Source organism: Oryctolagus cuniculus, chromosome 4 (assembly GCF_964237555.1).
Source record: "Oryctolagus cuniculus chromosome 4, mOryCun1.1, whole genome shotgun sequence".
Classification (NCBI taxonomy): domain Eukaryota; kingdom Metazoa; phylum Chordata; class Mammalia; order Lagomorpha; family Leporidae; genus Oryctolagus; species Oryctolagus cuniculus.
The window spans coordinates 8,540,368-8,554,217 of NC_091435.1; the positions used below are offsets into that span (position 1 = coordinate 8,540,368).

A 13,850-nucleotide genomic window follows, 5' to 3' on the forward strand; every position below is an offset into this window, starting at 1 on the left:
TCCAATACCCCTGACAAACCAACTACAAACTGGAGGTTCACACAATTCCCTCCTCACGTTTTGTAATTCACTACAATGGCTCGCTAAACTCAAGGAAACATTTGTTTAGCTGTTTAGGTCTGCTGGCCTACTCTTCAGGATATCACAAAGGATACTGATAAACAGCTAGATGCAGAGGTTCAACAGGGCAAGTTGTGGGGAAGGGGCCTGGAGCTTCCACGCTCTCCACGGCTGCACCACCCTCCCAGCACCCTCATGAATTCTCCAATCCCAAATCTCTTCTGAACCCCATCATTCAGGATTTGCACAGAGGCCCCACTTTGTAGGCCTGGTTGATTAATCATTGGCTGATGGTGACTGGGCTCAATCTTCAGTCCTCCTCACCTTCCTGGAGGTGAGAGGAAGAGGTTAAAGCCGAAATTTCCAACCTCCTAAATTACATAATTGGTGTCTCTGGCTACCAACCTCCATTACGAAGCTGTACAAGGAGCTACCATGATCTGCCTGGGACACCCACATCCCAAATCCAAGTGCCTGGGTGTGAGTCCTGATTCTGCTCCTGCTCCAGCTTCCTGCTCATGCACACCCTGGGAGGCAGCAGGCAACGATGGCTCAGGTGGCTGGGTACCTGTTACCCAAAAGGGACATTCAGACTGAGTTCCCAGGCCCTGGCTCCAGCCCGCTCCAGCCCCTGGCTGTTGCAGGCATTTGGGGAGTGCATCAGCAGGTGGGGCAGTGCTCTCAGCCTTTCAAATTAAAAAGCCAAACAAGCACATCAGAATAAACTGAGGTCAGGCTGAAAATGGGCTCATGATAAACAACAAAAGATGCTCCTCTCCCCCTATCACCCAGGAAATTCTAAGGGTTTCAGGAACTCCACTGCCAAATACTGGGACCAGGAACAAATACACATTTCTTACTATATCACAGCTTTAAACATAGAATGGATTATTCAGCCTTCAACAAGGAAAGAAATTCTAAAACATGCCACAATAGGATGAATTCTGAATACATTCAGGTAACTGAAATAAGCCAGTCACAGAAAGGTAGAGACTGTACCAGAGTGCTTCAAATGGTTCATAGATGGGGCCGGTGCTCTCGCGCAGCGGGTTAAAGCCTTGGCTTGAAGCACCAGTTCACAGAAGAAAAAAAGATTGTTTTGATAAAAAAAAAATCTGAGACCCATGCATAAGTCTTTTCATAGTATTCATCTTGCATGAATTTTTTGTAGACCCCTTTTACCATTCCATTGCTAGGAGGAACCCACAGCCGTCAAATGGACAGAAAGTAGAAGAGCATTCGCCAGGGGCTAAGAGAGGGAGGACAGAGGAGTTTTGGTTTTGCAGGTGGAACAGCTCTAGAGACCGGTTGCACAACACAGTGTGAATGAACTCAACAATACTGAGCACTTAAAATAGTTAAGATGGTCAATGTCTTGTTGTGCATTTTACCACACAAATAACCAAACCAAGCAAACCAACAAGTCAGCAGACTGCACAATGTGACGCAATGACATAGCTCCTTCCTCGCTGATTACCCATCAGCAAAGCCCTCAGGGTTCTCAAACAACTGCCAGACACTGGTGGAGTCTGTAAGTAGAAGGCTAACCATCTCTACACATCTGAGGACGTCTCAAAACAGAAACCAAACAGAGACAACACTGTGAGGAAAACACAACTTCAAAAAATACTATGGTTAATATACTTAACCAATATAAGAACCAACATTTTGTCCAAGGAGATTTTTAAAAGTTAGAGAATGAGATCGTGCATACAAATAAAAATCTAAGAAAAAGTGGAGGAAATCTAGGAAAGGAAGAAAGAAGAAAACAGGAAACAAAAGAGAACAGAAAAATGGAAGGAAATTTGTAAAAAAAAATTTCCATTTCTGAAGGACTTAAATGTCTATGTTAAGTGCCCAGTACAATGCACTGACTTTATTAAACAATAAAGAACATCTTTAAAATTCTTAAGAAAAATTAATTTCTAATCCGGAAGCCAAATTCTAAGGGGGCCAGTGCTGTGGCGGCGCAGGCTAAGCCACTGCTTCTGCTCCACTTCTGATCCAGTGCCCTGCTAATGAGCCTGGGGAAGCAGAAGACGGCCCCGGCCACCCATGTGCAGGAGCGAGATGCAGTTCTCAGCTCCTGGCTCCACCTGGGCCACCCTCAGCTATTCTGGCCATTTGAGGACAGAAGATGTGTCGCTCTGCCTTTCAAATAAATAAATAAATAAAATTCCGGTGGGTGAGGAGTGGGGAGAGGAAACGACCACAGTAGAAAACACCATTTTCAAGAAGTAACATAAAAACCTCTTCCCCTCCTGCATCCAGTACTCAGGAAGCTCCATCTGCTTTCGGAAGGGTGGACGTGCTCCACCACTGACAGCAACGGAGACGGCAAACACCACTGGGGGCCTGAACAGGCCCTCCCTGTGTATTTGCTCATTTAATTTTTCAAACAATCCTCTGACGTGCCTAAGATTATTATCTGCATCACTCAGCCTCAAAACTAAGGCATAATGAGGCTAAGTGACTTGTCCACGGTCACACATCCAGTTTTTAGTCAGGATTTGAACCCAAGAGGGAGGGGACCAGAGCCCTACCATCAAGTCACTAAGCTAATGTGCCTACCAAGGGAGTCCAAACGAGCAAAATGTGGGACGGGGATATGATTAGGCAGGAAGACAGAAATGAGCCCATGTGTGTGAAAGGGGCCTAAGGAAAACAGCACCTGCAGAAAGCAACGTGGCCGCTTCCCAGCAGCCCAGCGTTCACACTACACAATCCCCCCTACACAGCAAGAACCTCGTATTTATAGGTGATACCAGCCTTCCTCCAAGGAACATGCCCAAGGAGAATCCTCTCTGGCCAGCAGCAAGCAGGTTACCAGTCTAAACAGCACTGAGTAATAAAACTGTCGTAGGAATTTTCATCTATCTCACACCCCGGAAGCCCTGTGTCCAGAAGAGGGTGAAGGAAGGAGAAGGGGCAGGGAGAACTAGCGCCCGTTCCCTCTGACCCAGACCACGCTCAGTGCTCCCCTGTGCTCGCCTGGCCTGGCAGGTGTATTCTCGCTGACCCCAGTCCGAATGTTCTGAAGGATGCACTAAGCCTTGCTACCTTGTTTACCACTACTTTGTCTCATGTCCCAAATTCCTTTCTTCCAGGAAGACAAGAACCAACAGCTATTTCCACTCAGAGGGACACACAAAAGGGGGGAGAAATTTCCACAGAAATAGTATAGGGAAGCCACCAAATCACAACCAACCCAATGGCTCCCAACTAACTCCCTATTGCCAAGATACTGGGTGTGTCTAAACACATCTGGAAAACATCTTCCTGTTCTCTGACAGTCTGGATGAACTAGTGACCAGTACTGAGGAAAAGTAAGCAAACAAAACATAAACCAATTATTAACCTCAGGGAAAACAGAACACTGTATAGGCAAGACAACGAAATCCTGGTAACAGCGGGTGCCTCATTCATGACTCAAGGTACGGGTAACAACAAGCCACATGCTAATTGAACCAAAAAAAAGTGACAGAACTACGGGAAGGACAAGTCAGAGTGGAAATCTGGATTTCTAGAGGAAAAAAATCAACAATAAAAAAAATGGTATAAGCATTTTACTGAGAAATATGGGGGTGGGAGGAGCAAACATTTGGAAAAGCTGTTGTCACTCTGCATTTCATCTGGGATCTCTCAACCTCCAAGATCACACTTTAAAACCTGAATACATTAAGGTTCACCTTTTGTGCCTTAAGTTCTATGGCTTTTGATAAATGCATAAGATTATTAATTTTAGGCCTCTTCCTAATACAAGCATTTCAGAGCTATGAATTGTCCATGGCTATGTTCGAATAAAACTTTTTGGAGACTGAAGTTTTGTATTCATATAATTTTCATGTCATGAAAGATTCTTTGACTTCTTCCCAACCATTTATGAATGCATAAATAAATCATTTTTAGCTCACAGGCCATACAAAAACAGGTGCTAGGCTGGATTAGGCCCACGAGCTGTAGTTTGCCAACTTCTGTCCTCCAGCAGAAGCAAACAGGCGGTGGAGCACTGTCCAGAAGCTGCAGATGGCAGACTTCTGTCCGTGAGGCTCCAAATGGCCCACATTACCTACAAAGGAAAGATCTAGCATGTGCTCAGCTGCTACACCCAGACAGGTGGCTAACAATAATGGTCCCTCAAAACTGTGCTGACCTCCATCTCTGCTCTTTCTCCTCTCAATCTTTTTACTAAAAGATTTACTTATTGGGGCCAGCGCTGTGGCACAGTGGGTAAAGCCACTGCCTGCGGTGCAGACATCCCATATGGGCATTGGTTCCAGTCCCAGCTGCTCCACTTTTTTTTTTTTTTTTTTAAGACGTATTGATTTATTTGAAAGTCAGAGTTACACAGAGAGAGAAGGGGAGGCAGAGGGAAGCCCAGAGGTCTTCCATCTGCTGGTTCACTTCCCAGTTGGCCTCAATGGGTGGAGCTCCGCTGATCCCAAGCCAGGAGCCAGGAGCTTCTCCGGGTCTTCCCACGTGGGTGCAGAGGCCCAAGGACCTGGGCCATCTTCTACGGCTTTACCAGGCCATAGCAGAAAGCCAGATTGAAAGTGGGAACAGCCTGGACTCGAACCAGTGCCCACATGGGATGCCGGCACTGCAGGCTGCGGCTTTACCCGCTAAGCCACAGCGCTGGCCCCTGCTCCACCTCCGGTCCAGCTCTCTGCTGTGGCCTGGGAAAGCAGCAGAAGATGCCCAGGTCCTTGGCCCCTGCACCCGTGCGGGAGACCCAGAAGCTCCTGGCTCCCAGATTTGGATCTGCCCAGCTATAGCCACTGCAGCTATTTGAGAAGTGAAGCAGCGGGTGGAAGACCTTTCTCTCTGTCTCTGCCTCTCTGAGATTCTGCCTTTAAAATAAATACATCTTAAAAATATATATGTTTATTTATTTGAAAGTCAGAGTGACAGAGACAGAGAAAAATTTCCCAAGCTCTGCTTTACTCCCCAAATGGCCATGATGGCCAGGACTGGCTCAGGCTGGCCCAGGCTGAAACCAGGAGCCTGGAGCTCCATCTGGGTCTCACACATGGGTGGCAAGGATCTAGGTACTTCGGGACCCTCCACTGCTTTCCCACGTGCATTAGTAGGGAGCTAAACTGGAAGCAAAGCAAAGCACCCAGGACTTGAACTGGGGCTCATAAAGGATGCCAGCATCACAGACCACAGGTCAACACAGCCCCCTAATCTCCATCTTGGAAGAACAGAACTTCCAACGAGGGAGGGGCCGGGGAAGGAAGAAGAGCATCAGAAAGCAGAAACAGTTAAGAAACCAAGTCGCCCCTTTTCCCCATTAGAGGTTTCTGGACCAGAACTTGACCCAAGCTGGGGGGGGGGGGCGGTTAAAGGGAATAGATTTTAAACTAAATGAGGCCAGACTGTCTAATACCTGAGGCTAACTGCAAAGTATTCGCACCAGTCCTGATTCACAGAGGGGAGTGAATAACGTACAAATGCTGCTTAAAGCCAATGGCAAGAAAAAGCAGCTCTCCATATTCAAACTACCGAAGAGACTATTCCATCAGTGAATGAACCAGTTATGTAACCAGGGGACCTCTATCCAGAACATGTAAAGAACTCCTCAGTCAACAGATTCCCCCTCCCGAGGAAAAAGAAAGAGAAAAACAGACAAAGGATCTGAACAGGCCATTCCAGGAAATAAGACATACATGGGAGGAGAGCAGGAGTCGTGGCACAGAGCTAAGCCAGGGCTTCCACATCCGAATCCCGTACTGTAGCGCCTGGCTCCAATCCCGGCTACTCCGCTCAGGTCCAGCTCCCTGCTAATGCACCCTGCAAGGCAGCAGGTGATGGCTCAAGTGCTTGGGACCCTGCCACCCCCGTGAGGGACCTGGACTGAGTTCCTGGCCCCTGCCTGTTGAGGGCATTTGCAGAGTGAAATAGGGATGCGAGACATCTCTCCTCTCTCTCTCTCTGTCCCCTGCTTTGCATAGCAAGTAGAAGCCAAAAAAAAAAAAAATGTAAACTGAATAAGGATAACAGAGGTGGAAAGTGCTCAACTGAGCAGTAGGAAACGCAGGTGACACCAGGTATCACTTCACGCGCATCGCACTGGAAGCGGCCACAATGCCAGGCGTTGCTAAGAACCGGGCTGAATGAATGAAGTCACAGAACAATGCACCATTTCAGAACGGGCTGCGTTTACCACTCGAACGCTCGATTGAACGACCCAGGAGTAGCCACTCTCTGGGCAAAAGCCAAGACCTCCGGCGAGAAGGTCCGTCTTTGCATATGAACACCCATCGCGCCAGCAGCGAATAAAACTTTCTCAGGACAATCAGGTGGGGAAGCCACGCCCCCAGTCTGAGGACCGGAGACTCTAAGTCGCACCGGGTGACCGTTCCCCACGACTTAAGATGCAGGACTCCAGACGGCCCGAACCAGAGGCGCGGCCGCCAGGCGGCTGGGGCCTGGCGGCTCGGCTGCAGGAGGCGCCTGGGCAAGACGCGCCCCGGCCGGCTCGGCTCTGCCCGTGGGCAGTCCGGGTCCCCGTGCCGCCGCCAGGAGGTCAAGGCCCGGCCAGCTCGCGGACGGCCGCGCCCGCCCCATCCAGATCCCGGCCGCGGTCCCCGCGCCCCTCCGGCCAGCGGGCAGCGGAGGCTCAGGGGCAGCAGGGGCGGCTGGCCGCGGCGTCGCCCTCGGACGACAGCTGCGAGGCGGGCGCCGGAGGAGGGGCCGGGGCCCTGGCCCGCCCCGAAGCCGCGGGAGCAAAACAGAAACCCAACACGGAGGGCGACCGGACGCAGCCCGGCCGCGCCGCCCCGGCCCTGCCCGGCCCGCCGCCGCCGAGCCGCCCCGCCGACGGGAGCGAGATGGCCGCCCCCTCCCCGGCTCCGGCCGCCGCGCGGGGCCCGCCACTCGCCACCGCCCACTGCCGGCCCCCCCTCGCTTGCCCGCCTGCCCGCCCTCCTGGGACACGGCCCGCTCCACCCCTTGCGGCTGCTCACCGCGCTGAGGCGGATCCCGCTGGGTGGCTGCGCCGCCATCTTGAGCGAGCTACAAAGCCAGGACCGGCCTCCGCCGCAACCCGACTGGGAGGCGGCGGGGCAACTGCGGGGGTCGCTTCTCGGCCACGCCCACTTCCGGGGCGGTGCTCCGGAGGCCCCGCCCCCTCACTTCCGCCTCCAGTCGCGAGGAGCGGGTTAGAGCGTAGCGCTGCGGGAACCTGCCTGGGAGCGCGGGACCCTGCAGGGCTAGGGCGCATGCGTGAGGCGCGGGGGGCGAGAGCCCGGCACGACGCGTGGGTGGGCTTGCAGACTCGAGGCCCCGAGGGGCGAAGCCTTGCTCCGGGCGCTCTGTGGCCTCGATGCGCTTGACTTCGTAGGCTGTGGGTCTGGCTGCAGCAAAGCCGTCGGCGGCCCTAGTTAGCGAAATGCAGGCGGGGGTGATTGGTCCGGTGTGGGTTTGCCCCGAGAATGATCGATCTTCCTGCGGGTGGTCCCTGGGACAGAAGTGAGGCAGCGGCCGGCAGATGCTGCAGGTGGAGGAAGCAGCCACAAGTTCTCTAAAATCCCTTAAAAAAAAAAACAGAATTCGCCTCCAGGCCCCAGTTCTGCGGGCGTAGACTTTGTGTACATACCAAGCAGTGTTTCCGATAGGCGACTAATAAATGCCCAGATACTTTTGGATTAATAAATGAGCGAGGGAATATTTTTGAAAAGCACTGTGTACTCTTGTCACATTTGCACTGACCTCTGGGTAAATAACGTGACGGAAATCACCGAGAGTGCTAGTTAGTACCATTCCTGATGCTCTCGGCTAGGAAATCCCCAGGTGTCCTCCGGCTCTTTCTTTGTTTAATTGAAAGGCTGGGAGACTGACAACCAGAATGCCTTCAACGGCCCCCCTGGGCCAGGCACAAGCCAGGAGCTGGCGACTCAGTCCAAGTCTCTCTGGTGAGCAGCAGTGACCCAAGCACTCGCCATCGCGGGCTGCCTCCAGGGTGTGCATTAGCAGGAAGCTGGAATCCAGTATCGCTGGGACCTGCCTCTTAAGCCCTGTGCCGACACCCACCCCTGCTCCAGCTTTTAAGATCGTGGTGTTATGTGCGGGGCTTTTAGGGCAGCTGTGTAGAGCCCCCCTCTGGCAAGCTAAGAGTGCAGTGGTTATCCGGAGAGAAGGTCCCCACCCTTGTCAGCCCGTGGTGCTGGCGCACTGGTGAGCTGTAATGAATCATGTGAGTCTGAACTGTGCGCAAAAGGAGAACTTCAGTTTAATATAGTTGCAGGGTCTCTCTGGGTGTAAGTCCAACTTCCCCATTTGTTAGTCGTGGGGCACCCAGCAAGTCCCTTTATCCCTCGCATGTACCTGTATCCTCGTCTGTAAAATGCAAGTATTAACGGTCCTGGGGAGGCAGGCAGCGCGTTGTCATCACTTGCCATGCCATTATTGTTAGTAAAATGGGCTCAGTCTTATCTATGGTGCGATCTACACCCTGACACCATGCTAGGCTCTAGCCCCCACCACCATTGCTAGAAGCTAGGTGGCCACATGGTCCAACCACTGGTGTCATGCTCCACCCCCATCCTAATGGGATTCCTGCTCCTACTTCCCTGCCCACCACCCCCCATGAAGTTTTAAAAGGACCTGTTCCTGAACAGGCTCTCTCTTCTCTCCATCTCCTGACCTCTGTCTCTCTCTTACGCTCTCCTTCTCCCTCTTTTCCTTCTTTGACCCTTCCCTCCAGTCTGTCAGCTTTCCCCCAATAAACTCTTTACCTTACTCTGGTGTTTGGTGTGTTTTGTGGTGGCCTTACAATTATCCCATATCTGGGCTGGCGCCGCAGCTCAATAGGCTAATCCTCTGCCTGCGGCATCAGCACACCGGGTTCTAGTCCCAATCTGGGTGCCGGATACTGTCCCGGTTGCCCCTCTTCCAGTCCAGCTCTCTGCTGTGGCCCGGAAGTGCAGCGGAGGATGGCCCAAGTGCTTGGGCCCTGCATCCGCATGAGAGACCAGGAGAACCACCTGGCTCCTGGTTTCCGATCAGCGTAGTGCGCCGGCTGCAGTGCACCGGCCACGGCGGCCACTGGAGGGTGAACCATGGCAAAAAGGAAGACCTTTCTCTGTCTCTCTCTCTCTCTCTCTCTCTCTCACTGTCCACTCTGCCTGTCAAAAAATAAATAAATAAATAAAAATAAATTATCCTATATCTGGGGCTGGCACTGTGGTGTAGCAGGTAAAACCGCCACCTGCAGCCCGACATCCCGTATGGGCACGGCTTTGAGCCACAGCTGTTCCACTTCTGATCCAGCTCTCTGCTATAGCCTGGGAAGGCAGTAGAAGATGGCCCAAGTGCTTGGACCCCAGCACCCGCCTGGGAGACCCGGAAGAAGCTCCTGGCTCCTGGCTCCTGGCTTCAGATTGGCGCAGCTCCAGCCGTTGCGTCCATCTGGGGAGTGAACCAGTGGATGGAAGACCTCTCTCTCTCTCTGCCTCCCTTCTCTCTGTGTGTAACTCTTTCAAGTAAACAAATGAAATCTTAAAAAAAAAAAAAAATTATCCCATATCTGGTTCGAGTCCCGCTGTTCGGATCCAGCTCCCTGCTAGTGTGCCTGCAAGGCAGCAGCAGATGACCCAAGTACTGGGGGAAGGTTTATCTAAAGAAATAAATTTTAAACCATCATAGAGGGAAATCTCCAAAGAAGTCGGGGAAGCATTCCAGGGAAAAGCAACTGCAGTGATCTAAACGTTTGGGAAGGAAGTAGGGCAAGCGTGCTTGAAAGCAGAGGGGTCGCTGATGGGTCGATGCATCTGTTTCACAACCTATTGTCTAACACGGTATATCTTCAAATTCTCTTGAGGTTGAGAAGATTCTGGAAAGATGATGTGGTGGTGTAGTTTCGCAGTCTTCCAGATACACAGTTTCATGAATCTCTCCGCAGAAACCACATGGGTAAGGAGATAGTCAGGGATCAGAAAAGAACTAGAGCCCTGCTGATGTGCCTGGGGAAGCAGCCAGGGATGGCCCAAGTCTGTGGGCCACTGCACCCACATGGGAGAACTGGATCAAGCCACTGGCTCCTGGCTTAGGTCTGGGCCAGCACTGACCACTGTGGTCATTCAGGAAGTGAACCACTGGATGGAGGATCCCTCTCTCTCTGTCTCCCTGTAATCCTGCCTTCCAAGTAAATCAATCAATCTTTTTTTTAAAGATTGATTCATTTATTTATTATTTATTTACTTGAAAGTCAGAGTTACACAGAGAGAGAAGGAAAGGCAGAGAGAGAGAGAGAGGTCTTCCATCCGCTGGTTGACTCCCAAGTTGGTCACAACAGCTAGAGCTGTGATGATCCAAAGCCAGGAGCCAGGAGCTTCTTCCGGGTCTCCCATGTGGGTACAGGGGCCCAAGGACTTGAGCCATCTTCTAATGGTTTCCCAGGCCTTAGCAGAGAGCTGGATCAGAAGTGGAGCAGCAGAGACTTGAACTGGCACCTATATGGGGCTCCGGCACTGCAGGCAGCAGCTTTACCCACTATGCCACAGCACCAGCCTCAAATAAACAAATCTTAAAAAGAGATGGAAGGTTTGGCCTGGCCCAGTCCTGGCTTTTCCTGTCATTTGGAAAGTGAGCCAGTGACTGGAAGCTCTGTCTTCCCTCTCAATCTCTGTCAATATCCCTTTCAAGAAAATGGAAATAATAAACATTTAAAAAAATATATCCAGGGAAATATATCATCACACCCTCCCCCAGGGTTTCCTCTAAAACTCCCCTCTTGGCTGCAACCCAACATTACTATTATGGCAAAAAAATATCTCATTTGGCTACTGACTGGGATCCCCTCCCAACCTGACCTACAGCCTATTACAGTATCACTATAGCATATGAAAGAGTTACCTGTACTCCCATGTCTACTGCAGCTCAATTCATGATAGCTAAGATATGGAATCAACCCAGATGGCCATCAGCTGATGACTCAATAAAGAAATTGTGGTATTTATGGTATGGAATACTACTCAGCCATTAAAAAAAAGAATGAAATCCTGTCTTTTGCAACAAAATGGATGCAACTGGAAACATCACACTTAGTGAAATAAGCCAGTCCCAAAAAGACAGATGCCCTATGTTTTCCCTGATGTGTGGTAACTAATAGAGCACCTAAAGTGTAATGTACAGGAGTGAAATTGACACTGTGAGATTTGGCGATTGTTTACAGCCCTTGTGTCTTCAGTTGAGGAGCAGTGTGGTTTTCTTCTTACTATTTGTTGAACTCTTTACTTACTATAGAGTTAATCTTGTGAGTACAAAGTAAACTGAAAGTGGATCATTGTCAAAATTAAGAGAGGGAATAAGAGAGGAAGGAAGAGAAAGTGATTATGCGTGGGAGGGTAGGGTGGGAAAGTATCATTGTGTTCCTAAATCTGTATATATGAAATACATGAAATTTGTTTTACCTTAAAAAATCTTAAATAAATAAATTTTAAAAAATCTATATCATGGGGGCCAGCACCATGGTGCAGTGGGTTATCGCCCTGGCCTGAAGTGCTGGCATCCCATATGGACACCGATTCAAGACCCGGCTGCTCCACTTCCTGTCCAGCTCTCTGCTATGGCCCGGGAAAGCAATAGAAGATGGCCCAACTACTTGGGCCCCTGCACCCACGTGGGATACTGGGAAGAAGCTCCTGGCTCCTGGCTTTGGATCAGCACAGCTCCAGCCATTGAGGCCATCTAGGGAGTGAACCATCGGATGGAAGACCTCTCCCTCTCTCTCTCTCTCTATGCCTCTCCTCTCTCTGTGTAACTCTGACTTTCAATAAATAAATAAATCTTTAATAAATATATATATATATATATATCCTGGGGCCAGTGCTGTGGCACAGTAGGTTAATCCTCTGCCTGTGGTGCTGGCATCCCATATGGGTGCTGGCTCTAGCCCTGGCTGCTCCTCTTCCCATCCAGCTCTCTGCTGTGGCCTGGGAAAGCAGTAGAAGATGGCCCAAGTCCTTGAATCCCTGCACCTGCATGGGAGACTAGAAGAAGCTCCTGGCTTCTGGTTTTGGATCGGTGCAGCTCTGGCCGTTGTGGCCATTTGGGGAGTGAACCAGCAGATGGAAGACCTTTCTCTCTGTCTCTCCCTCTCATTGTCTGTAACTCTACCTCTCAAATAAATCAAAATTTTAAATATATATATCATGATAATAAAATTACCTTGGGGGGCACTCCCACTCCTATCATGCATCTGATGCCTTGGCATGTCTGATATATCCTAAGAAGGCCAGAAAATAGACAGTCACCAAATTTCCAGAAATCTCTGCCTTTTCCTGGAAAACTCCACCCAAAGCACTACCCCCAGATCACACAAAGGGATGACCCCTATTCTTTTGGAGTGCTGCTCTCCCTCAAGTGTGCCTGTATTTCATCTTGAGTGTGTGTTTGCTTTGCTAATAAATCTTATTCCTTTACATTTATGTCTTGGCCTCATCCTCAAATTTTTTCTTGCATGAAGTCAAAGAACCTATGGGATGCCCCCATCCCACAGCAGAAACACATGGAGCAATTAGAACAGCAAAAGTCAGTTTCACGGATTTCTAAACAAACCATCATCACCAACCCAAAGTAGGATCAGGTGGAACAAGACGTGGACAACAGCAAGACCTGGAAGACTTGGGCATCTGTGTGGGTGGAAGGGAGTGAATGGGTCAGATGGATGTGAGAACCCAGCGTGACACTCAAGAATGTCTGCTGAAGAACAGCAGCTGAGACAGTGGCTTCCACGGCAAAGGAGAACAAGCCTGTCGCCGAGTGAGGGGCCTGGAGCAAGCTGTCCGCTGGGATTCTCAAAAGTAAGCCAACCAGAGTGCCTTTCCAGTACAAAGCTGTTGCCCAGAACACCAGCAGTCCACGTTGCTAGAGTGGGATTTGAGTCCCCCTGATCTGCTTCAGCTCCTTGCTAATGCACTTGGGAAGCCCAAGAGCTTTGGGCCCCTGCACCCATATGGGAGACCCGATAGAAGCTCCTGGCTTCAGTCTGGCCTGGCCCAGAAAGTAGACCAGCTGATGAAAGATATCTCTCTCTCTCTCTCTCTCTGTAACTCTGCCACTCAAAAAAATAGACAAACAAACAAAGAAAAAAAGACTGGAGCCAACACTGTGGCATAGTGAGTAAAGCTGGTGTCCACAGTGCCTACACCATGTGAGCGCTGGTTCAAGTCCCAGCTGCTCCACTTCTGATCCAGCTCTCTGCTACGGCCTTGGAAAACAGTGGAAGATGGCCCATGTCCTTGGGTCCCTGAACCCAGGTGAGAGACTTGGAAGAAGCTCTGGGCTCAAGGCTTTGGATTAGCCCAGCTCGGGCTGTGGCAGCCATTTGAGGAGTGAACCAGCAGATGGAAGACTTCCTCTCTCTCTCTCTCTCTCTCTCTCTCTCTCTCTCTCTGCCTCTACCTCTCTGTAATTCTGCCTTTCAAATCAATAAATGAACCTTAAAAAAAAAATAAGACTAGGGGCTGGCAATGCGGTGCAGAGGGTTAATGCCCTGGCCTAAAGTGCCAGTATCCCATATGGGCACCACTTTGAATCCTGGTTGCTCCAGATCCAATGCAACTTCCTGGGAAAATACACTTGGGAAAGCAGCGGAAGACTGCTCAAGTGTTTGGGCTCCTGCACACATGAGGGAGACCTGTTTGAAACTCTTGACTCCTGGTTTTGGTTTGGCCCAGCCCTGGCCTTTGCAGCCATTTGGGTATGAACCAGTGGATGGAAGATTTTTCTGTCTCTCTGACTCTGTCTCTTCTCTGTAACTTCACTTTTCAAATAAATGTTTCCTT

The 13,850-nt window shown here is 50.4% G+C and overlaps 1 protein-coding gene across 7 annotated transcripts in view; it reads right to left on the bottom strand.

Annotated features, from left to right (window-relative positions):
* Positions 1-7,198, bottom strand: part of MORC3 (MORC family CW-type zinc finger 3) — a 69,277-nt gene extending 62,079 nt beyond the window's left edge. For 3 of the 7 annotated variants that reach the window (XM_070071845.1, XM_008274858.4, XM_017350787.3), the window contains exon 1: positions 7,029-7,185. In XM_070071845.1, the coding sequence (XP_069927946.1) occupies positions 7,029-7,067 (39 nt within the window). In that variant the 5' untranslated portion in view covers positions 7,068-7,185. Of the gene's footprint in view, positions 1-5,729; positions 6,740-7,028 lie in introns of those variants that run through there. The other 4 variants (XM_070071849.1, XM_051833593.2, XM_070071847.1 and 1 more) reach the window with 3 other exon arrangements.
* Between the last annotated feature and the right edge of the window lie 6,652 nt (positions 7,199-13,850).